Genomic DNA, 24,501 nt, shown 5'->3' on the forward strand with positions numbered 1-24,501 from the left:
AGGATATTTCCCAATTACCATGCCTAAGTTAGACAAACAGTGGAAACAGTTATAAGAAAAACAGAAAAAAAGATGATGACTTTAGTTCTCCTTACGGGCCATTTACAAACAAGATTAGGGCATCTCCGTTTGGCTGTGTGGGATATGTATTGTGAGGCTCTATGTGTTAAAGAAAAATTGCGACAAGTTTTCCCATTGTAAGGCAAAATGATTTCTCCTTTTTCTTACCTTTTCCAGAAAAGAACTGTTCTTGTCTTAACTATGCAATTCATAAATGTCACTGACATTTAAGCAACAAACAATAATAATCAATATATTATTGTCTCTTCCGCAGTTTCCGGTATATGGTTTCAGATGCGAAAGAACGAATGCAATGATACTCCCACTACACTGTCCAAATTTAAAATAAACGTAACAGATACTTATATGAGTGTGCTGTGTTTATATAATTCTATAATGTGATTTTTATATGATATATGATAGCTATTTACCTTCAATAAAATCTGAATCATTATCGTCGGAATCCATTGTTGTCAAACAAAACTGAAGTTGTGTCTTTCTCTTAAAGATCAATTATAATTATCACCCTTAAACACGTATCTTCAGGAATAGACCTAATAAATGTAATTCATTAACATTTACATTTTCATAGTTGAGTAATATAAACCATTAAAAGGTGAAAATTATCAGCTTCCTGATATGTATATTTATTCGGTCGTATTTTCTTATTTAAACAGAAGAACAGTACTCTGTATCTGTTTTTGTATCAGTTGCATACTTCTATTTAGATTTTTTTAAAGTGATATTTATAGAAAACGAAACGCATGATGGTTGAATAAAGTAATGAAGTTTATTGATCGGAATCTAGTTCCTTAATCATAATGCTCCCAAATATTTTCTTGTACATAATATCTTAAAATTGTAATCGTAGTCCTTTAAACCGACCGCCAGCTTCTGGAATGGCTGAAATTTGTTCTGGTTGGTTGTTGCCCTTTTTGTCAACGGAACGCTTAAGCAATAGAATCAGAGGCTCCTAGAATCCGTATTGCTCATTTGGCACCATAGAAGACACGTGAGAAACTATGTCATTTCAAAAGCAGTAATATTAATATTAACATTTCTAAATTGTTTATTTCCCCCCTTTTATTTCATTTCATTTATACAAAAAATCGTTTAAAACATGTTTCAAGGGTAATAACTCTTCCGGGAGTAATCAGATCTTTCAGATTAATGAAAACTTTGGTAGGTCTTAATGCAATTATCATTTTTTTTTCTATTTTCTGTTGTTCTTACAGTTATTTAAAAATAAGCAAACATTTAACAGTAAAGGCATGAATTTCAGGGGCAATAACTCCTCGAGATGCCAATCGTTAGATTTCAAAATATAATTAACGATTAATTGAAGATGATGATATACATGTAGTCAACGAACTATTTTTACCAAAGAGAGACTTTATTTAGATCTTGTCACGCACATCCTTTAAAACATTCTAGATTGGATCTGTTTATAAATTTTCTACTATATTCATCACTTGGCGTCCGTCGTTCTTTAACCTTTGCAAAAGTCCTCTCTTCTGAAACTACTGGGCCAATTGGAACCAAACTTGCCACAATCATTCTGGGAAATCGAGTTTCAAATATGTCCGATGATCCCTTTTAACAACATACATGGCCACCAAGGCAAAAAGTAGAGCATAGGGGGAAAATGCGAGTATTGTCTATTATCTTGAAAGATTTTGTAAATAGAGAAAATCTGACTGAACAAAAATGTGCAAAATGTCAAGATCTACCTACTGTTCAATTTGACTAAAATTATCAGACGAGTCCTTATTATAATTATTACCCTTTAATGACATTTACCAATGTTTATTTTAGCTATAGCCTTGAAAACTACAATAGATAGAGAGAAACTGTATAGCAAATAATCTGCAAGACTAAAAAGCTAATCAAATGGCCGAAACCGCTTTTATATTTCGATAAGTTTTTGCCCTCTTACAACAATTTTTATCCATTTTTTTTTTTTTATGGCGGAAACTATAATTATTATTATAATAGTAGATAGAAGAAACTGTAAATAACAAAAATGATCAGTTAAATAAGATATAATCTTGTCCATTTCGTTAATGAGTTATTGTCTTTGAATGACGACTTTAACTCATTTGTGTCTTTGCTTGGGAAATTATAGTAGATAGAGAAAAAACATGGTATTAAAAATAGTCGGGAAAATATAATCTACAACTAAGCCAACATGACTGAAATTATCAGTCGAGCTGTTGCGATGAATGACGATTTTATCCATTTTTTGCAGTTTTGCCGATGACTTGAAGATAGATAGAAACTGTTAAATAGCAAGAATGATCATCAAAATAATATAAACAAATAAGTAAAATGTCAAATATGTCAACTTATGTGTTAAATAATGAATTTTGACAAATTTTAGTGTCTTACAGAATGTCGTAAAAACTATAATAGATAAACTGATACTTTAAAAAGGCAAACATGATTAGGAAAAAAAGGATGAAGATTTCAAGAGGACATTCAAAGCTTATAAGTCGAGAAAAACACCAACACAATATATATTGATATAATACGTCAATATGAATGAATTGTCAATCGACTCCAAACAGGATCTGTTGCCCCTCAATTATAATGTTAATCTATTTTTTTCTTTATCATTGCTTATTATCTAAGTAATAGCGTTAATCGACCGAAAGAAATTTAGTCTAGCGGAAATGATCACCAAGACAGCCCACATGGTTTCCATTCAAGACAAATATTATAGCTGCATTGTAGAAATTATATGCAAAAATTTCAGGTAAACGGTATATAATCCTTGGGCCAATAAGAGTTTAGATATGATATAAAGAAAATGCAGTTTGATCTCTATGTTCTATCTTTTAGCAACAACGGTCATGTTTTGTTGACGGATACACACTATGGAAACAATTTACAAAATATACAGATACACTTACTCCCAAAGAACATTCACACAAAGTGTGGAATACGAACATTACAGGTAATAAGTTTAAAATTGTTTGACCGATTTAGATAGCTGCTATAGTTTTTAATATTATTAAAGCTAAGAAATTACATTTCATGGGCATAATTCTAAAAACAAAATCGTTCGAATAAAACCAGGGTAGATAGATCTTGTTCTACGAATTGTTTTTTGCAATTATATAATATAATTTATCTAGCAACTAGAGTTTTCCAATATACATGTATCAACCGCTCCTTATTTCGCAACACATGATATTTAATGATGCTATAACTAAAAAAAATACTTGTCCGATTTTTTTCTGAAATTCTAATGGTAGAATAGTCTAGTCCAGCTTACCATTTTTGAAATGACATTTTTCATCAAATGTCATAGATTTCAAAATAATACCTAAAATCTACGAAAGCTAATTAACAGTGGCAATTATTCCAAAATGTGTTGTTGGTTTTTTTTCTGAAAATTTAAAGATAGGTTTGGCCTGTTGGTCATCCTTTTTATGTCAGTTTTGCTCTATCTGCTTTAACGTCTGCAATATAAGCCAAATCATATGGAGTACTTTTAGCAACGGAAGTCTAGTTTGTTGACGAAACAAAATCTCTGATACAAATTATGTATTATCTTAGTTTTTATCAAATTCATTCAGTGGTTTCATAAAAACGTTCTTACGACGACGATGGACGAAGATGGACATCGAGTGATGGCAATAGCTCAACATTTTTTTCAAATTTATATCACAAATTAAATGTTTGCCAAGTACGAAAAGTATGAAAACAAAGCTATTTGACACAATATTCTAAAAGAGTTTTAATTCAAAGTGTCTACACTTAGAAATAGATAAGTGTATGAAAATAGCGTTTTGCTATTGTAATATTTACAAATATTCAATACATATGGTATACCGTACCAAGGAACTTACAAGTATGAAGCTGAGCAAATACACAAAAAACATTAAGAAACAAACAGGTTAAACATAAAGAAATGTTAATTCGAATAAATCATTTAAAATTGGCTATCACAAACCATAAATCTGTGATTACGATCTTGATTTCATACAATTATTCTGCTTATACATATGACATTGGCGTCCTTGATTGTCTTTCACTATTTTTTATTTGATTTGATAAACAGATTTAGTTTAAAACATAATATTTGACTAAACATTCTGTAACTTATCTTAATCTTAGAGGTGGACTTAAACATATCTATCGATAAAAGATTGTGTCCACATATATATATTAAATATATACACAAGTGAACATTTCTTATCAATAATGCATTGTCATTTATTTATATTTAGAACATACTCACCACTTCTCGTCCAATGAAAAGTCAGTTTTTTCCCTTCTAATTTTCATAGTACATGGCTTTCCATGCACTATGTCTAGGTTAGTTTATGAAAAGGTATATACTTGCCCCGAGTTCTTAATTTCATAGTATATACCTTTTCATAGACTATCCAATTTAGCACATATTTACAACTCGAGTCATCTTTTAATTGGTCTATTGATAGTTTGTTTTGGCTGACTAATTGTATCACAGGTGTTTGTTAAATGGAGCTCATTAACGAATTTTATGTTTTGTAAATCTACTCACTAGTATCATTGTAAGATATGTAATTTCAAAAGGCCCTTGACTACAGAATGAAAAGATGGTAGCTGCGGGTGTAAGTATGTATATTGATATAAAGCGGTGTTTTACTATACATGCACTTCTTTACATGGTAAGATGACAAAATGAATTAACCAAAAAGCAGGCAATAATTAAATTGCAGTGGAAGCTCTACATGTTTTTAAATTTTTTTTTCAATTTCACAGTAAAACTAAAGCTATAATAAATTTGAAACAATAGATAGTTTGTCCCCATAGATAGTCTAGCGGATGATATTAAAAAGCGACTACCAATAGATCATAGAATATAGGTTTTGTGTTTTGTGTTTTCTTTTCAAAGTAAAAACTAAAAGATTTATCTGAATATGTATATATATAGGTGACATATTCTCAGTTTTTCAATTCATGAAATGCATGAAATATTTGCCACTGTACATTAAGCAACTAATAATTAATCAATCAATTCATGACGAAATAGATCAAATTCCCAAAGAAAGTTGAAAACAAAATCATCACCAAGTTGCCTTCACAATGTTTCATAGTACACACATTTTTGTGTACAAAGTAATTGCATGGATGATAAATTATCACAATTTTAAGATAGCGTTGTACTCTAATCAAGGTATAAAGAACCATATTTGTTACTCTTTGTTTAAATGAAAGAAACTTGCAATTGTCAAAAACATTTTTTAGATCCAAAGATTTTAATAACAGGATATTTAAAAATCAATGTGAAAACTAATTACAAACTATTTAATTTAATTTGAAATACAGCAGTTTATTTCAAAATAGCCAGAGGCAATTTTTGTTTTAAAATCTTGATTATGATACAATGAAATCTTACCCTTGTGGTCATTCATGCGTAGTTATTTAGTACACGGAAAAAGTATGTACTATGAAAATTAGAAGACAAATTCAAGAAATTTGATTGGACGAGAAGTTGTAATTAAGTATGTGCTAAAAAATGCTATTATACAGGAATGACTTTTCATTGTAGATTAATAATGAAAGTGAACTCTTAATAACTACACTAACGAAGTGTACAATCCCCTGAGGCATTTTCCTTGGGAAAATAGCCTTCCGATTAAAGATGAACGGCAAGGACGTATAACTAACATATACGTCCTTGTGAAAGAGAAAAGAATTAAAAAAAACAACATTTTGAATTTTGCAAATGTTTATACATTTTGTAATGGTACACATATATTTATAATAAACAAAAAATGAAATGGGGGCAAAGGTGTAGGTAAAATAATATCTATTCAATTTTACCTGACATTCGAGTCAATTATTTTTTTCTTTCAAGAAAACAATGCCAGACTGCTGATATATAAAGCAAAGGATTTTTTTCTTCGAAAAAACACAATACATGTACATTTATCAATAAAAAGTAAGCATCTGGTGTTAAATGGACGTAATTCAAATATTTAAACAGTGAGTTTTATAATTATAAAAAAAAAAATTACAAATTTCAAAAAGCGGATTTAAACAACATTGTGTGCTTTTTAAAATCAAGAAATTTAAGATACATAAGTATTAAATTTTACCTGAAGCAGAAGAAAAACTCAAATGTTTGAACAACTTATCATTTTTTCTCCTCACAAACTATGTCAGTGCTATTTCATTCCATCCATTGAAATGATCATTACCTATGTTATACATTGACTTCAGTCTTTATTATAAAAAGTAAATTCTAATTAAGGTTCGAATATTACAATGAGAGGATAATTTTGTAAGGTCACTCGAAAGTGTGAATATGTTCTAAATTGGTCAGACAATACTTGGTCATGTTTTATTACATTTAAAGCCCTCGGTATATAATTATCAAAATTTCTTAAAAAAAAGACTTGAAGTCTAGGTTAGTCTATAAAAAGGTATATACTATGAAATTTAGAGCGAGGGGCTTGCCCCGAGCACTTAATTTCATAGGTGTCTTCCCGATTGTCCCACTTTTTGAAATTACAGGTAAAAAAGTAATGAAATTTTGTGGGGCAATCGGGAAGATGTTTGTGGGACAATTGGGAAGTTTAAATGTGGGACAATTGGGAATTGTTTTGATAGGAATTAAATTGTTTTTATAGTGTGTAGCAGGTAATTAAAGGTAACTAACCAATGTAACTTATAAAATAAGAAATATGAACAAATAATAATATTAACATATTTCTTTTTTGCATATATTAGCAACAAAGTATCATCAAACACAGACTATAATATATATTTAGTCATAAAATAGCACATATCAAGCACTTCTCAATTCTACATTGATATATAATAAAAAGAGTTTCACTTAAGCACACATAATAAACAGCTAAATACAATAAAGTACACGCAATAAACAAATTAATTAATTAAAGCACACACATGACACATGACACGAAGATCAGATACTATTAAGCACGCACAATGCATAAGGTACAACAATAAAGCACACATGATTCATAACTTAAACATCACAACACATCATATAATTGCAACAAACTTAGTCAAAATGTAACAAATACGTCAGAAGCAATGTCAGCATACTGAAACACAATAACTTCGCTATTCTGAAGATGGTCTGAGTTCCTGTAGGCATTGGTTGACTTGTTTGTATTTTGTTCTATATGTTGGTCCTACTCCCCAATCTTGGTACTGAATGATAGTCATTTCGTTTCCTGTCTGCTCTTCTTTAAGATATTTCAGTAGCATTTATACTATGTTTGGGTGTGGTACTTAGATCATCTTCTTCAAGCTACTGTGACATCCATCGAGGTGGTTTGTCGTCCTTGGTCCTTCGGTTTGGTAATGGTTCCATAGCTGCCTGTTGCTTTCAACCCAGTATGTTGTGACGTTATCCGTAAACGAAGTGATATTTGCTGTTGAGTCCAAATTTTCCAGGTCTTCAAGTGTATGGAACCAGACGTCGTCTTTTTCTGTAGGTGGTACCAGAGGAAGAACTGCTGCCGACCGTATAAGTTGATGAATGTCTGGTTCTCCTTTATAGTTAAGAGACGAGTCTTGTTTACTGCACTTTTCGCCAAATACACTGAGGATAGTGAAACAAAATGTCCTTCAATAGTTTTTCATGGAAAGGATACTCTGGCAGAATTCTGAACAGCAGCTTCGTAATCAATAAAGAAAGTTGTTGGGTTCAGGTTAATCTGACGTTTTAATTTAATTTTAATTTAATAATATTTTATTGTATTAATCAAGCAATAGGATTGGACACAAGTTATTACAACTTATATTAAGTCCTCTTCTTACATATACAATACACATATATGATGACAGCAAACACATACATAGTATGGCGACAGTTATAAAGGAAGGAGTCACACATTGGCTTGGCAACAAAAAAAGCAAATAGGACAGATAGAAAAAAGAAAGCTGCTGACTAAGAACGTTAAAATCTTTTTGACTGTTTAATGAAATAACGAACTTTATCAAAAATTTTAGAGTTAGTTTCGTAATTATATGCATCTTTTCCAAACAATAGCGTTTCAATATCAATGTGTATGTTCATATGTATAAGATCATTAACCAGAAATATTCTTTGGTTATGATATAATTGGCATTCAAGAAAGTAATGGATGGCATCTTCAACAGGAGAACCGAAGGAGCATTTAGAATCATTGCATGTGTCATTTTTAAATTTATTTAAAAACTTTAATAAAAAAATTTAATTAAAAATACAATACTGATATTTGTTTTACAAATAAGAGTAACATTATATTTTATAACTCAGAAAATTTATATTATTTCATCAAAAGTGCTTTAATGTGATGATTTAAAAGATCATATTTTAATTCTTGTTTATTTAGTAAAACAAACAACAACTACCTTGTTTATTTAAGAACATTTTACATAATAAAATAATGTGGGACAATCAGAACTTTTCATGTGGGACAATCAGAACTCTAAAATTTTAAAAAGTAGGACAATCGAGAATAAACCATTTCATAGTATATACCTTTTTATAGACTATCCAATTTAGCACATATTTACAAATCGAGTTATCTTTTAATTGGTCTATTGATAGTTTATTTTCGTTGACTACTTGTATCACAGGTGTTTGTAAACCGGAGCTCACTAACGAAGTTTTATGTTTTGTAAATCTACTCACTAGTATCATAATTATAATCATTGTAAAATATGTGATTTCAAAAGGCCCTTGACTCCAGAATGAAAAGATGGTAGCTACTGGTGTAAGTATGTATATTGATATAAACCGGAGTTTTACTATACATGTACTTCTTTACATAGTTAGATGATAAAATAAATTGACCAAAGATGATAAAATAAATTGACCAAAAGCAGGCAATAAATATAAATCAATTGTTTTAAAAACAATTGTTAACGGTCTTTCCTCTCCGAAACATGATTGATTGATTAATCAATTGATTGGTTGGTTGGTTGGTTGGTTGGTTGGTTGGCTGATATAGTAATTAAACACATGGGATAGGGTCTCTTGGAACAAGCGAAAAAGAAACAAATGAGATCTTGGGCCCCGTATTAAACAGATTGGTTGGTTGGTTGGTAGGTAGGTAGGTTGGTTGATTGATTGATTGATTGATTAGTTGATTGACTGATTGATTGATTGATTGATTGATTGAAAGTTTGCATGGCACTCTCTCTATGCGAGGCATCGGACTTAACGTTGATATTCTGAGCGAACGTGGCTGCGTATTTGTACATCTCGGACAGCCAAACGGACAGCCAGGATTTCCTTATGAATAAAAATCCTTATATCTTCATTTTATAAATGTTCTCTTTTTTTTCTACGGGAACTCTGACTTCATGTTGTTTTCTTTTTATTTGTTGTGTGTGCATTTTATTTGAGCTGGTAGGAAAACTGAGAAACATTTTGTCGTGGAAGTTCCATTTTCTTTATTTGGATATGGAATTTTTTATTCTAAATTTAGGTCCGCGCGCGCGGTGGTGTTTGTGAAGTCACGTGACGCTCAAATATATATGTCTGGAGTAATATCTTTTCAGGGGAGACCGTTGAACAGAGCACATGTGTATTGATCAGAGAAACACGATAACTATTGTTTTTATTTTGTACAGGTCATTGATGTCGGATCATGCATACATATTACGTACACATGTTTACGGGAGCACAGATTTGTATTTTAATGCATGTTTAGAAATTTGATTGTAGGATTTCAGTAATATTTACGAACTTGGGAGGGATTTCTACGACATTGATTTTAATTTCGCAATCAAGCAGACCGCACGTGTCTCATCGATTAATTTCAGAAAATACATGAATTGTAGCAGATTTTTGAAGGGATGGATTTCTATTTCAGAAATAAATTTGTACATAAGAAGGATTAGCATTTTACAGTATAATGTACGGGACTAAAAGCGATTTTCTTTTCATAGAAATGGGATAACTTTTTAAAAAAGTCAGTTGAAAAAAAGGGGGGGAGTGTAGTGGTAGACTGTGGTTGATAATTGAGATAAGAAACATTTACAACATGATAGCTGCAAAGTTTGAAGTTTTGATAAGTAATTTGTTGATTCGACCATAACAGGGACATTGACCCTGCAATAAAATGACGCGTACCATTTCGACATAAAATTTCTGGTAAACACTTTACTATAACTCTTTCTAGGAAGAAGCGATATGAACTTAATGTAAATAATCACAGTATGACCTTGACCTTTGACCTTGACCTAGTTTTCTATTCTTTAGGACCAAGGACCTCAAATCAACAGACCCTAGGTCTCTATCACTTATGGTTTACCAGTTACAAATGCATATCACTTATTTCAAATGCATTAGGGGAAATAACTCTCATATGGAGTCTTCGTATTGCTTCGGTCAAAATAGGACAAATCATGCAAAGCATATAACGAGCAATTTTATAAAATAAATTTGTCGCTTTCTTTTACGGTTACGGAGGAGATGCAGTCACAAGGAAAACAGTGTTCGGGGAGATAACTCCTACAAAGAAAATTGTTCGGCTTAGAATGGGTGAAAATAAAAAGCGCATAAACTGTATGATACTATATAAGAAATATCTAAGCGACATCTTGCGAAACAAAAATTTTACGCGAGAACAAAATTAGGCGGAAGAAAAAAATAATAATTAAAAACCAATTGTTCAGAGAAGGTCTTTCCACCAAAAAAACATGTATTTTAATGAAAGAAGTAAAATTAGGTTTAAAATGTCATTTCAAACGTCAAATGATAGCTTATTGTACGCTAATTCCGAAAATATATGGTTTCTATACAATATGTTTTTAAATAAGGGAGATAATTTCTTACTTCCGGTTTGAAAAATGTTACTTCCGATACTATTTGAATATTTACTTGACACCGATTCCAAAAATATCTGGTTCTATATACTTTTATATCAATAAAGTACAAAAAATAGCTACTTCTGGTTTACACAAGGTCACTTCCGGTTTTTTTTTCAAGGTTAAATGGTTTGAAACCTCTTGCAAAAAGTTTCATGGCTTTATCATGTATACATATGAGGTAAAAGTAAAGGTCAAAATCTAGAACGTCAAATTAAGCTATGACCTTGAGATCAATTTCAAGGTCATAAACCAAGGACCTCAAATCAAATGACTATAGGTCTTAATTATATTTGGTTAATGAGTTATATCACCATACGTGTATTTTTTAGTACAAGAGGGGAGAAAACTCCCTTTTACGTCCAGCGTACCCTTGCAATCAAAATTTACGTGTTACGACATGTCGCAACTAACAGTTTAGTAAAACTAATTTGTCGATATCTTATACGGTTTTTGGAAATAAGTGAAAATAAGCCAAAATTAAAATTTAGAATATAACCTTGACCTTTGACCTTGACCTAATTTTCATTTTTTTTTACCAAGGACCTCAAATCAAAAGATCCTAGGTCTCTATCACTTATGGTTTACAAGATAGAAATGCATATCACTTATATCAAATACAAAAGGGGAAATAACTCTCATATGGAGTGTTCATATTGCTTCGGTCAAAATAGGACAAATCATGCGAAGGATATAACGAGCAATTTTATAAAAAAATTTGTCTCTTTCTTTTACGGTTACGGAGGAGATGTAGTCACAAGGAAAACAGTGTTCGGGGAGATAACTCTTACAAAGAAAATTGTTCGGCTTAGTATGGGTGAAAATAAAAAGCGCATAAACTGTATGATACTATATAAGAAATATCTTAGCGACATATTGCGAAACAAACATTTTACGCGAGAAAAAAATTGGCGGAAGAAAATAATAATAATCAGAACAAATACAATAGGTCTTTCCACAGAAAAGTGGAAAGACCTTATAATAATAATCAGAACAAATACAATAGGTCTTTCCACAGAAAAGTGGAAAGACCTAATTAAATTGCAGTGGAAGCTTTACATGTTTTAAAAACATTTTTTTCAATTTGACAGTAAAACTAAAGCTATAAAAAATCTGAATCATATAGACAATTTGTCCCCATAGATAGTCTAGCGGATAGGCATTAAAAAGCAATTTCCAACTAAGTTAAAAGATTATGGGTTTCGTGTTTTTTGGGTTTTATTTTTTCAAAGTAAAAAATAAAAGATTTATCAGAATATGTATATATATATAGGTGGCACATTCTATTCAGACATGGTTTTTATATGGCAAAATATTTGCCACTGGACATTAAGAAACCAATAATCAATCTGACGAAATAGATCAACTTCCTTAAGAAAATTAAAAAAATCATCACCAAGTTGCCTTAATTTCCCTTCATTAGGTTTCCTAGTACACACTTTTTTGTGTACAAAGTAATTGCATGGATGATAAATTATCACAATTTTAAGATAGCGTTGTACTTTAATCAAGGTATAAAGAACCATATGTGTTACTCTATATTAAATGAAAGAAATTTGCAATTGTCAAAAATATTTTAAGATTCAAAGATTTTAATAGCAGGATATTTAAAAATCAATGTGAAAACTAATAACAAACTATTTAATTTAATTTGGAACACTGCAATTTATTTCAAAATAGCTAGTGGCAATTTTTGTTTTAATATCTTGATAACGATACAACGAAATCTTACCCTTGTGGTCATTCATGCGTAGTTACTTAGTACACGGAAAAAGTATGTACTATGAAAATTAGAAGGCAAATTCAAGAAATTTGATTGGACGAGAAGTTGTAAGTATGTGCTAAACTTTGTAAATGAGTACGTAAAATTAAAGATTAAAAATCAAACTTTAAGGTATTCTATGTTTTATAAAAAAAAAACCGATTTGACAAGGATGTAGCTGATTAAACATATTAAGATATCCCAGTATACCAAATAACAATTAAGACTAAGTAATAATTTTTTTCAGGTAGCAATTAATATAAAATAATGTGGTCGGTAATATACCGGTAGAAATTGCTAAGTTAACAAATCAGTCCCCCTTTGTAGCCAACCCTTCTCCTTTTCAATCGTATTCATTCATGTTTATTTTATACCATTTTCTTTATTGCCTTGGTAGCATTTTGTGTTGCTTTGATGAAGAAGGAAAAAACTCTAGCCATTTATCATTCAATCCGCTTACATTTGTCAGTAAATTATCATTTGTTGGATATTTTAAAATGTATATAGAGACAATTTGCTGTACAAAATATAAGCAGAATTTTGCCATTGAAAAATTCCAGATATATAAAGACTCTTTTAAACGACTTTAAATAACCTTAACTTGTCTAGAGTTAACAGTTACATGTATTGATGGTAAATCCGTTATAGAAGAAGAGGCGGAGGTGGAAATCGTTTTAATAAAAGATAGATGACTACTTAACGTCCAGCGGCAAATTAATATGCATATTCAGGACGAGAACATGTTAATGTAATATGAATATTTACCCTGCTTTGTACTAGACCGACACGCTGAGTCGTATTTTTAACCCACGAACCCACGACCTCCCGCACTCGAGGCAAGCACGCTACCACGAGATCACCGATGTGGTTGTTTTAATAAAAATTGGTATACTTATTTTTTTGAGAGAGAAAATGATACAGTCGTCAAGGTTTTTTTGGGAAACTAGTGGCACATACGTAAAATATTTTATTTGTGCAAGGATTTGTGACGCAGACTGACGCATTTTTGGAGCAAAGGGGTCCATTGCAACTCCCTGTTTAAAAGGATTATGCTATCTAAGGCCATTTATAATATAAAAATAAGCCATAATAAAGGAGATGTGGTATGATTGCCAATGAGACAACTATCCATCACAGTTCAAATGAAGTGGATGTAAGCAATTATAGGCAACCGTACGGCCTTCAACAATGAGAAAACCCATACCGAACAGTTGGCTATAAAAGGCCCGACATGAAAAATATGAAACAAAATACTGATTGAGAAAACTAACGACCTAATTTATAAAAAAAAAACAATTTACGAAAAACAAATATGTATACTTTTAATTATATAGAAAGTCACAACTTCAGGGTAATATAAATATATCTGACTTGATCGTTATTGCTATTATGAATTACGTTTATCTTATTTATTTATTTCATTTTACAATATTTATTTTGATATGATTATATGAATAAACGATTAAATCAAAAGCAAATCATATTGACAAAAGGTTTATTTAGATATTTGTTCATATATTTAATTCTTTACTGTTGATTTATATAATTACACTGCTCTCCATGAGCTACTGAAATTGATAAATGAAATCTTTGTTTGCTTCATTTCTGTACCTCAGTCTAAGGTTCTTCAATTGTTTTAGCGTCAACAAGAAAATGTCCCGTCATTAGATTTTCGTACAAATCTTTCAGTTTGTATATCTGCCTTAAAAATGTTATCGAATATTTCATATAATTTTATAACAGTTACTGCAATATTATAACCCTTGTAGGCCATAACAAAAAGTTCAATTTCTGGTGTCGCATGCAGTGCCCTATTGCTTCAAAATAATAAAGTTACTGTCAGGTACAACAAGATAACAGCTTTATTCTTGCAATTTTATGAAAAAGCCAATTGATATTATTTTCGGGCAAAAAAAGTGTTGTCAGTTTTGTCGTGTAATGCAGGGGTTAGAGCACGAATGATAAATGAATATTTTATTTGAACTTTGATGGATATTTGTCTCATTGGCAATCATACCACATCTCCTTATTTTTATATTATCCCTCATTGAGTATATTTATTGCACTCGCAATATTGTTCAATAATCATATATTACGCGTGCCATATACAGGTTTAGTATCATAGTTTATCTCTGCCTGAGCACATTTGAATAGCAAATGACATCATAAATAAATAATGCAACGTAGAATACAATTACCTTCTTCAAAGACTGAATCAACTCCAAAATCATCGGAATCCATAAGTATTTTTTTTTAAAGAAAATCACTTATTTTTCAGGCAATAATATATCTTCAATCTCGTAAACCGAAGTACAACGGTATAGAGACAGTTCTTCAATATACGCTATGAAAACAGAGTTGTTCTGCTTTTAAACGTTTTTTATTGCATAAAAGAATTTGCACTAACATCACACTAATATTAACTAATTTATATTTCCTGGTAGAAGTTTCGAACAACCACTCTGTTTAATATATGATTGTTAATATAATATCCACAACACACAAAGAATTCTAGTTGGGACCAACAGTTCCTGTATTGAGTCCCAGGTTCAAGTCACTCAACATTTAGATGTTTCTCTTGAATTTATTTAACTCGTATCCGCTTGGCTTGTTACGAAAATCTGCTTTCTAATTGTTGTTTTAAATTCTTAATGTAAACTACAATAAATAATTGATATTAAGAAAGTAAAAACACACTTTTAAATCCTTTGAAAAATTCAGCTAATGTACTGGGGGAAAAATATTCACTTTGATAATACATTTGTACACTACTGCTACCAATGATTTATATAGTACTATATAAATCCTTCCTGCTACATACTTACTTAAACTTGTTTAAGATCAATGTATTCTTTTATTATTTAAAATACTTGTGATATCATATGATTGCATAATATTGCACGACTTCTAATGGTAATCATTATATAATATTGCATGCATATCATACTAATTCATGAAATCGATAGCTTACTAAAATTATTTATCATTCATAACACTTAGTGTTAAATAACAAAAATAAGCCCTTTTTATGTATGAAATGATCGTTCGTAAACAAGCCTTATCGGGCCTAGTCGTTTAACGGGACAAATATGGGACTTTATTCGATTTCAAGAATAGATAAGGACCTGACGATAGGTATTTTGGATTAGCCCAGAAAGCTGGACTGAGTGTAGGCAACGTTGTTTAACATCTTGCAACGGATTGCGATTTCCGTCGAGGAAGTGATATGCAACTGCAGAAATGCTGTATCACTGATAATTTTTTTCCTAACATTACTGGGCTGAATTCTAGCCGAAAAATATGTTAATCTAACTAGATCACTAGCCTATCAACGCTGAGGTTGTGAGTGCGAACCCCGCACGTAACAGCGTTCGACTCCTATTCTAATTGACTAGAATTGCAAGTTTTCTTGCCGAAGGGCATTCCGGCTTCCTCCGCCGATTAAATGTGGCCGCCACAAAATACCAAATAGGACTGAAAGTAGCGTTGAACACCAACTAATCAAACAAAGCATACAATTCAAACCCTTTTCGCTTAATTTAATAGCGCAGTAGCGTTGATGGTGCATTGGCATTTATTTTTGTCATCCCAACTAATAGTTTGAACTAGCTTTCAGTAACTACGTGTACTCTTATTTCGGTGCTTTGTGTCTATTGTTTTTATGTTGTTTTTTTTTAGTTAAGCCAATTGCAATTGATTTTTAAAGTTATTTTTATGTTGTGCTGTAACACCACTGTCCAAGGTTAGGGGAGGATTGAGCGTTTACAAACATGTTTAACGCCGTCACATTCTTTATGTGCCTGTCCCAAGTCAGAAGCATGTAGTTCAGTAGTTGTCGTTGGTTAATGTCTGTCATATGTGTTCTTCTTAAATTGTTTTGTTATAAATTAGGCCGTTAGTTTTCTCAATTGAATTGTTCTAAATGTTTCATGTCGGGGACATTGTAGCCGACTACGGTATTGGTTTTCTCATTGTTGACGTTTTGGTATGATTGTCCATGAAACAACTCTCTACCAGAGACCAAATGACGTAGAAGTTAACAACTATAGGTCACCGTACGGCCTTCAACAAGAAGCAACATCCATACCGCATAGTGAGATATGAAAGGCCCCAAAGTGACAAATTTAAAACAATTAAAACGAGCGAGAAAAACTAACCGGCGGCCTGATTTATGTACGAAACAAACAAAAAACGAAAAACAAATATGATGTACAGCAACAAAAGACAACCACTGAATTACAAGCTCCTAACTTATGTATAGACCTTTTTAACTCCAAGCAATTCGTATCATCATTAGTATTAATAACATAAACGGTACCAATTTTTCTGCACCAGATGCGCATTTCGACAATCAATGTCTTATTAAGAATCGTTAGACAACGCAACCTTTTTTGTGTGAAGGATTTAATTATCATATTCATAATATCCACTGGTTTTATTTACAAATTTAAGTTGATTTGTTTGAGAACCGATGGCTTCATATAATGGAAGACATTAATCATATTTAACGTGTCAAAGTTGGCAAGAATTTACCCAGTGTTATGAAATACCAAGTGAAAACACATATTAATTAGCGAAAGGCTATTAGTGGATTATTATATAGAGATAATCAATAATATTGTCTATGTTTTTCCAATTTTCTTTTTTGAGTTATATAATGGTCCTTTAGTATCAGGAAAGTAAATTAGGATAATTCAATTAAGAGTGTTACCAGGAAACAAGAGAACAAACCGATTGAAAAGATATCAATTAGAGGAGAGGTGGGCAAAAAACTACAAGAAGAGACAGACAACACAATTGCCTAACCCCCCCCCCCCCCCCCCAAAAAAAAAAAAACAAACCCAGACGAACAACGGTTCCTAAATAATACGCAGAAATCTATCCAAATACCAGGGTTTTCTGCTTTTGAGATATATCAAAATACTTGTTTAATTTCATTTACGGTAAGCGTGCCTGTTATGTCATCTAAGAATTCATTGCGAACACGTGCATGTCGAACTTACCGATAAAAGTAAAAATCCAATAAGAAGAAAGCAACCTAACATCAACATCGAGGATATGGAAATAAATAGAAAATGTGAGTTGTTCTTTTAATTTAAAAAAAAAACAAACAAATCGAACACACACCATTAAGGTTTTTTACAGACTTAGTATTTATTGTCAGTGCATGCTAAGCGCAATTACGTACAAAAAAGTAAATATAATCGTATTCAGATCATCGATAGATCATTTCGATCATTTATTTTTTTGAAAATAAACACTTTAATTGAATGGGAAGTGTTCCGTAAAAATAGGATAAATAATTTGGGTTCTTTTCCGATTCAGAAAAGGGATCAGAATGCGTCTCATACGCTGGTATAATTTATTATTATGATAAACTTAACTTTTCAGTTGTCATTTTCACAATCTTTATTATTATCTTAGTTTCAGTTGTCATTTTTAAAAATCTTTATTATCTAAGTTCAGTTGCCTTTTTCAAAATTTGATTTAAACTATTTTGTTCTATTATAGCTTGTTAGGCGTTTTACGTTTGCTTCAATTAATCGATCATTGGCACTAATGTTACGTTTCCGCAAAAAACAAATCTATATTGCATATATTAAATGCGCCAAAAATAAAACAATTAATTTGCGCCAACTAGTCTAAATGAGCAGCCATAGTACTGTGGATAATACTGAATTACTTTCCTCCTCCTTTATCTACGCTTAAACAATTGATGAAATTTTTATAGGAAAATGTTCCGCTCAATATTGGAACCTTTGTAGCATCTGTTGTAATTATTACTACAAAAACTTTCACTGTGTATCGTCAACTTATTTCGCCTCTTTGACCTCAATGTATATATTTTTGGGACTCTCTGCAATGGTAATCGGATTTCCTATGTGATACTACCGGAACATCCATCTTGACAACTCAAAACGTTTTAAACATAAAATGTTTGTATGTGTTATATTTAGATACATGGGGCATGCAGCATCTGTTAACTATACAGATACATTTGCGAATTTTTATCAACCGTATTCGCGTTATAAATTTATATGATTTTTAAGCTAATAGCGCTTGTTTTTAATATATATTATCAATTATATCAAAAACTCTAATTAGCGCAAATAGTATTAACCCATCGTTTAAAAACACACTTTAGTGGGCTTCGTGTGGATCTTGGTCTTGCAGTTTCTGTGTAGTGCTTTGTTGACATTGTTTGTCGTGTCCTCGTTTCATTTAGGCCACGGTTTCTTTTTTCCTTCCTATAATGATTTTTGAGCACAGCTTTGTATCTTCTTGTTATTTAAACTAGGCATTATTCATTTTTAAAATACACATTGGCAATGCAATTTGCATGTCGCTGTCATTCTAAAAGTGACATGAAAGAGAATCTACTTCATTTCCTTTCTGAGCCGTTTCGTCGACTTCTAACTATTTCTTAACATGCCACTGACGAGCGATAACATTGAAAAGAGTTTATTCTTATAAAAGAAACATTGATCACTACTATAGGGAGAGTATTTATAATTTATATTCAATCGTAACGGTTTTTCTGCCCTATGATATTCAATAATTATAAAAATACCATTATTTTTATGAATCTTATCAATTTCCTGCGGTTTTATGTCACTTGAGTTCAGTTTTATTCTGTTAATCAAAATTCTTACAATTATACTAACTAACCAATTACCTTCAAAAAAGTAAAATCCACGTCGTTACTGTGATGTAACAACAATCCTATTATTATTATGGTAAATACCATGAATTACTTCCAATACACTCCAGTTTTCTTTTCTTTTGTTGTTTTATCATAAATCATTTTCAGGAAGTACTTTTATTCAGTGTCAATTCTTAAATATGAAATGTAACCATATTATTTAATACATGAGAGTTTGGATAGGGGGTCCTTCATTTCTGTATTTAATTTTTTACCTTTTTTTTCTCTTCTTTACACTTTTTGCCCATTATTCTTTATTCTTTATATTTTAGCACCTCATTTTTCTCTATTCTTTATTTTTTTTTGTCCATTTTTCTCTTTTCTTTATATTTTTTGAGCATTATTCTCTATTATGTAATCCCCCATCCACGCCCTCATACATGTTTCAAAAAATGCAGATTGCATGTTTGTATAAACATTTCCCAATAAAACGTAATAATGCGACATGTTGCTTTTTTCAGTCCATTGTCAATATAGTTATCATTTAATAATATTTGGACAATTATAAATCATGTTTAAATATTTGCAAAAGACGGATACATTACAACATATGGTTTTCTTATACGGAAATCCGCATACGACAAATCATAAATCGTTTAAAATCATGTAATGTAATGAGAATATTTTTATTTGCTATTTGCAACTAATTTGGGCTTCCCTATGTAAAGAAATAAATATACATCTGATGTAAACACGTGTTCGCCGATAATTACATGTATTAATATCTAGGAGCAGTAAATGAGACATGTTCATATATACAGTTATAGGAAAATGTATTTAATCCTGCAATCTGCTATACACGTGCCTATGTTACCTTATTCACGCGTACATCCACAAGTATTTGTTTATTTGTTTTAATAAATATTTACCAGATGTCCAAATTGGACCTTTAACTTATTCAAAATTCTTGGTTTAAACTTACAACTTATGTTGTACGAATGTCAAAAGCGGTAATAGATTTCTTTGTTAGATCAGTTGTCAGTGCAGCTAACCCAGCCTCACAGCCATAATTATTTATATACTGCAGCTGTGCTATTTGCGCAGTCAAATTGCATTGACCGTATATTCATTTGTGATATACAGTCACTGACCGTACATCGCCTTGTTTATGACGTTGACAATGTATTTCCGTAGAGTTTTATTTTTGACGGCAATAAACAATACAGGTTCGCGGAAATTTAACGTCGTCCACTACACATGATGGTTTTTGCCCTAAATATTTCATTTGGAACAGTTATAGGAGTTGCAGTATATAAAGAATAACCATAAATTGTCTCGAAATATAAATTTAATTTGTGCTCGGCTCAAAACAGGATAGAAATGCTCGGCAAAGCCTCGCTTTCTACCTGTTTCTAAGCCTTGTACAAATAAATTTATATTTCGAGACAATGTATGGTTATTCTATATGTATGAAGAATACATTTATTGTTTTATTTATTTGTATACTGTCTGTTTCTGTTTAGTCTTTGTAGATATTTCAACATGACAGCGGCCAGTGCAGACGTCATATGTGACGGACTTTTCTTTATTTTGTTTAACAAAATGTAACCAAATGGGATCAAGGAAAAGGCCGGTGTAGTTAGAATCGCACAGTGCTGTTCATTTTGGATGCATAAGAACGCAGTCTCTGTAGTAAATACCTAACCTGCGTCAACTTTGAAATTTTAGAATTATACAGGTTCAAATCACACAGTGCTATTAATTTTTGATACATATCTACGCAGTCTTTGTTGTAAATACTTAACCCGCGTGGTTCGGTTTTTAATTTGTATGACTAAGTACGTTCAATGATGTGTACCTAGTAGTAAAATTGGAATATATTGATATGATTTATTTCACATCATACTGATGAAGGATTTCTTGATGCTTGTATCAACTGTTTCCTTTTTTTAATATTGGTGTTCGAATCCCGTTGAGGGAAGACCTAGCAGATCTAACGTTGTTGTACTAAATTTGAGAGTAAGTATATATGCCCTTCAACTTCGTGCTTTATTTGGCCTTTTTCATTTTTATCGAGCGTCGCTGATGAGTCTTTTTTAGACGAAACTCTGGTCTGTTGTATGAAATTTTAATCCTGGTATCTATGATGAATTTATAAATAAACTATGGTGCTAGCCCGTATAACCACATGTTATCCGATGGAGAACGTCTGTCGTAAAGTTGTCACATATTAAGACGTATTATAATAAATTAAAATTTGATGTGACGGTATGGTAAGTAACATTATCATCCTTTATGACAGACGAAAACATAGCTGATCTGAAAGGTACACCATCCTATTTGCCATTATACATTATATACTGTGTTACAACCCTAGATAAAGCCGACGAGGAAAGGCATTATACTCGACTAATGAAAGTTATATTTTTGAATAAAGGAAATAAAAAACCACATAATGTTGATATCTTTATTTAATAAAAAATGTCGTGTTTATAGCAGATATTTGATTGATTTATCCATTTTACACTCTAGACGACGTATATATTTCAATATATATTTGTACATTACATCATGAAATTAGCCAAACAATGTTCGAACGGATTTTTTTGGGGTTTTCAAATCTCTAATGTTCCTTCAGCGGGTTTCGACATCTAGCTAAATTAAAATAAACCCATTAAATGAGTAAAGGGTTGTATCACAGGACAGTACATGCAAGATGTTTAGTAGCCTAGGAGTTGTTTATTTGTGCAGTTCATTCTTATTTCAATATACGTTTAAAGATACAGTGCACACATAGTGTTGTGTTTTCTTTTTTGGAAAATCCAAATTTGTACGTGAATGAGTATCCCTTCTGGGGCATATTAGATATTGAAAAGAGTGAATTATTTATCTTACTACATTTCTAAAGTAAATATTTAAAATACTTATACAATACTTGGAGACAAAATTCCTGACAAAAATGATTATGATAGTTCTTTCGAACATATAGTATGAGTACGATAAACGAATATAGTCCCTAGTGTGGACAGTGTGTTACTTGTCGATCTTTTTTATACCCCTTCCAAATTTATTTCTCCATGTTTTATAACTCAAATAGTAAGTAGGGGGGTGAAATGACACTGTAAAAAAATTTGGGTCATGAATTTTAAAGTAAAGTAGTGATTTGGTCCGGCTGAAAAATGTAAAAAATTAGCACTTCGGAAGCTGTCAAAAGATTTGAAGACCCCGTTAACATGAAATTGTCCATATTTTGAGTTAGAGCCGATGAAGATTTCTATAATTTTGATATAATTTGTCCCAAAAGTAGTACAACACACTGTAAAAATATTATTGAGAAAGCGCAGTAGGGATTTTTTTAATTTCCATTTATTGTCTAAAAGAAATGCACTACGAAATAACTGTGTACTCGGACCATCTGTCGAATTTAATTTTTCTAGACGTTCACAATAATAGCTGAAGCTTTTGGGATATAACATATAAGGATAAACAGTACCGTATATTCTCCTACTCCGAGTGTATCAGTGAAATTTATTTGATAAGAAATAGAGAGATTTGGTAGTATTGCTAATTATATAACTATCCACTAAATACTAAAGGACAAGGATATGAACAACGAAATGTCACCGCATGAGTTACCAACCAGCGACAACGACTATATCCCATGCTCCTGTCTTGGGATGGGAAAATAAACAATGTAGAACAATTTAATAAATATTACGAAAATAGAGGTAATTATATGTTAGTATCAAGCATCTCGTTCAGGAAAAGTAACATAAGCATTTCACTCATGTAAGGTAACATCACATCCCATAGATATACATCTAGCTGTAGAAATCTGACGATGAAATAGATATATCGGTTTTCCTACTTAGAAATATACTAAACATTTGTGAAAGATTTAAGGATTTATATCATTACTAAATAGTAACCTGTTAGAGTGCTCAGTTATTGAATAATTATTCTTGAGGTAAAATTTCGCGCGAGTTTTCTCTTTTTCGGCTAGTTTATCTATCGACATTGTTATGGTGAAACCCGAACTACTTGCCCTATTTATAAAGTTATCTAACTTTTATTTCGATTTGCCCCTTGTTAGTCTAAATGGTATCAATGGGTTTTGAAGAAAATGCTTAACAATGTTGGTTTCGAGGTAACTATGACATTTGTTTCAAATTTTGCATTAGGATCGTTCGGTATATGTCGGGACCACGGGTCTATATGCTGTTCACGGGGAAGCATAGGCTGGCCTTGTCAATTTTCTATTTGTTTATTCCTAGACAAAAGTTCATTGCCATTTGTGTAGACTTCTTACACAATAGGATACATTTGCACATATTTTACATTGAAATTAGCCATATGGCCTATAAAATACATTGTGCATTTCACTAATCTTTTAAAATGTAATCAGTTTTGTTTACACTTCCATACTACCTTTTTAAAGTTTTTTGTTTGTTTCACAACTGATACAGATTCCTTGTTTGAAACTGCACGTAAATTCGGCGGGAAAAGGTCGTCGAATTATCTTTTTTCTTCAAAAACTAGTCCATAGATCTTCTTTAAAAGTTAACGTCGAAATTCGTGTAACTAAAGTTTGCCTTGTTTTCACAAGGAACACTTACGTACACTTAAAGACACGGTTATAACATAACATGAAGAATTCAAAGTCCTTATTATTATTTCTTATAACTTAAGCATACCTAGCAACAACAACAAAATGTTAAGAAAATCGATGGAATGATTGTTGTTTTATTAACATCCAGTGGCAAATAGTTCATGCAAGGTCAGGACTGGGGAAAATCTATGGATTGCTTAATGAAAATGGTGATTGTTGTTTCATTATTCACCGATTCTACGCGAATTCGTGACAAGTGATGCTCCATTTCAATTGGACAATTATGCACTCTGTCTGGTAAAATTGGACAATTAAGCACTCTGTCGGGTAAAATTGGACAATAAGCACTCTGTCGGGTAAAATTAGACAATTAAGCACTATATCGGGTAAAATTGGATAATTAAGCACTCTGTCGGGTAAAATTGGACAATCAATCAATTATGTTAAAAGAAATACTGTATCAAAACTATTTCTCAAATTCTATATTAAAAAAAGAAGAAAAAAACAAAATATGTCTTTCTGTAACTTCGGAAATTGGTTACACTTTATCATGACAGCATACCTTGACGTTCTACATATTCCAAAGATTAAGAAGTA

At 31.4% G+C, this 24,501-nt stretch overlaps 1 protein-coding gene across 3 annotated transcripts in view; it reads right to left on the bottom strand.

Annotated features, from left to right (window-relative positions):
* The window catches only part of LOC127708860 (pleckstrin homology domain-containing family G member 7-like), a 168,694-nt gene that overhangs the window by 99,006 nt on the left and 45,187 nt on the right, over positions 1-24,501 (bottom strand). Inside the window, exon 2 of one of the 3 annotated variants that reach the window (XM_052214223.1) lies at positions 14,851-15,310. The exons of 1 other annotated variant lie outside the window; for it this stretch is intronic. In XM_052214223.1, coding sequence (XP_052070183.1) covers positions 14,851-14,893 — 43 coding nt within the window. In that variant the 5' untranslated portion in view covers positions 14,894-15,310. Of the gene's footprint in view, positions 1-14,850; positions 15,462-24,501 lie in introns of those variants that run through there. One more of the 3 variants, XM_052214143.1, reaches the window with a different exon arrangement.

The sequence above is a fragment of the Mytilus californianus genome, unplaced genomic scaffold (assembly GCF_021869535.1).
Source record: "Mytilus californianus isolate M0D057914Y unplaced genomic scaffold, xbMytCali1.0.p SCAF_1, whole genome shotgun sequence".
Lineage (NCBI taxonomy): Eukaryota > Metazoa > Mollusca > Bivalvia > Mytilida > Mytilidae > Mytilus > Mytilus californianus.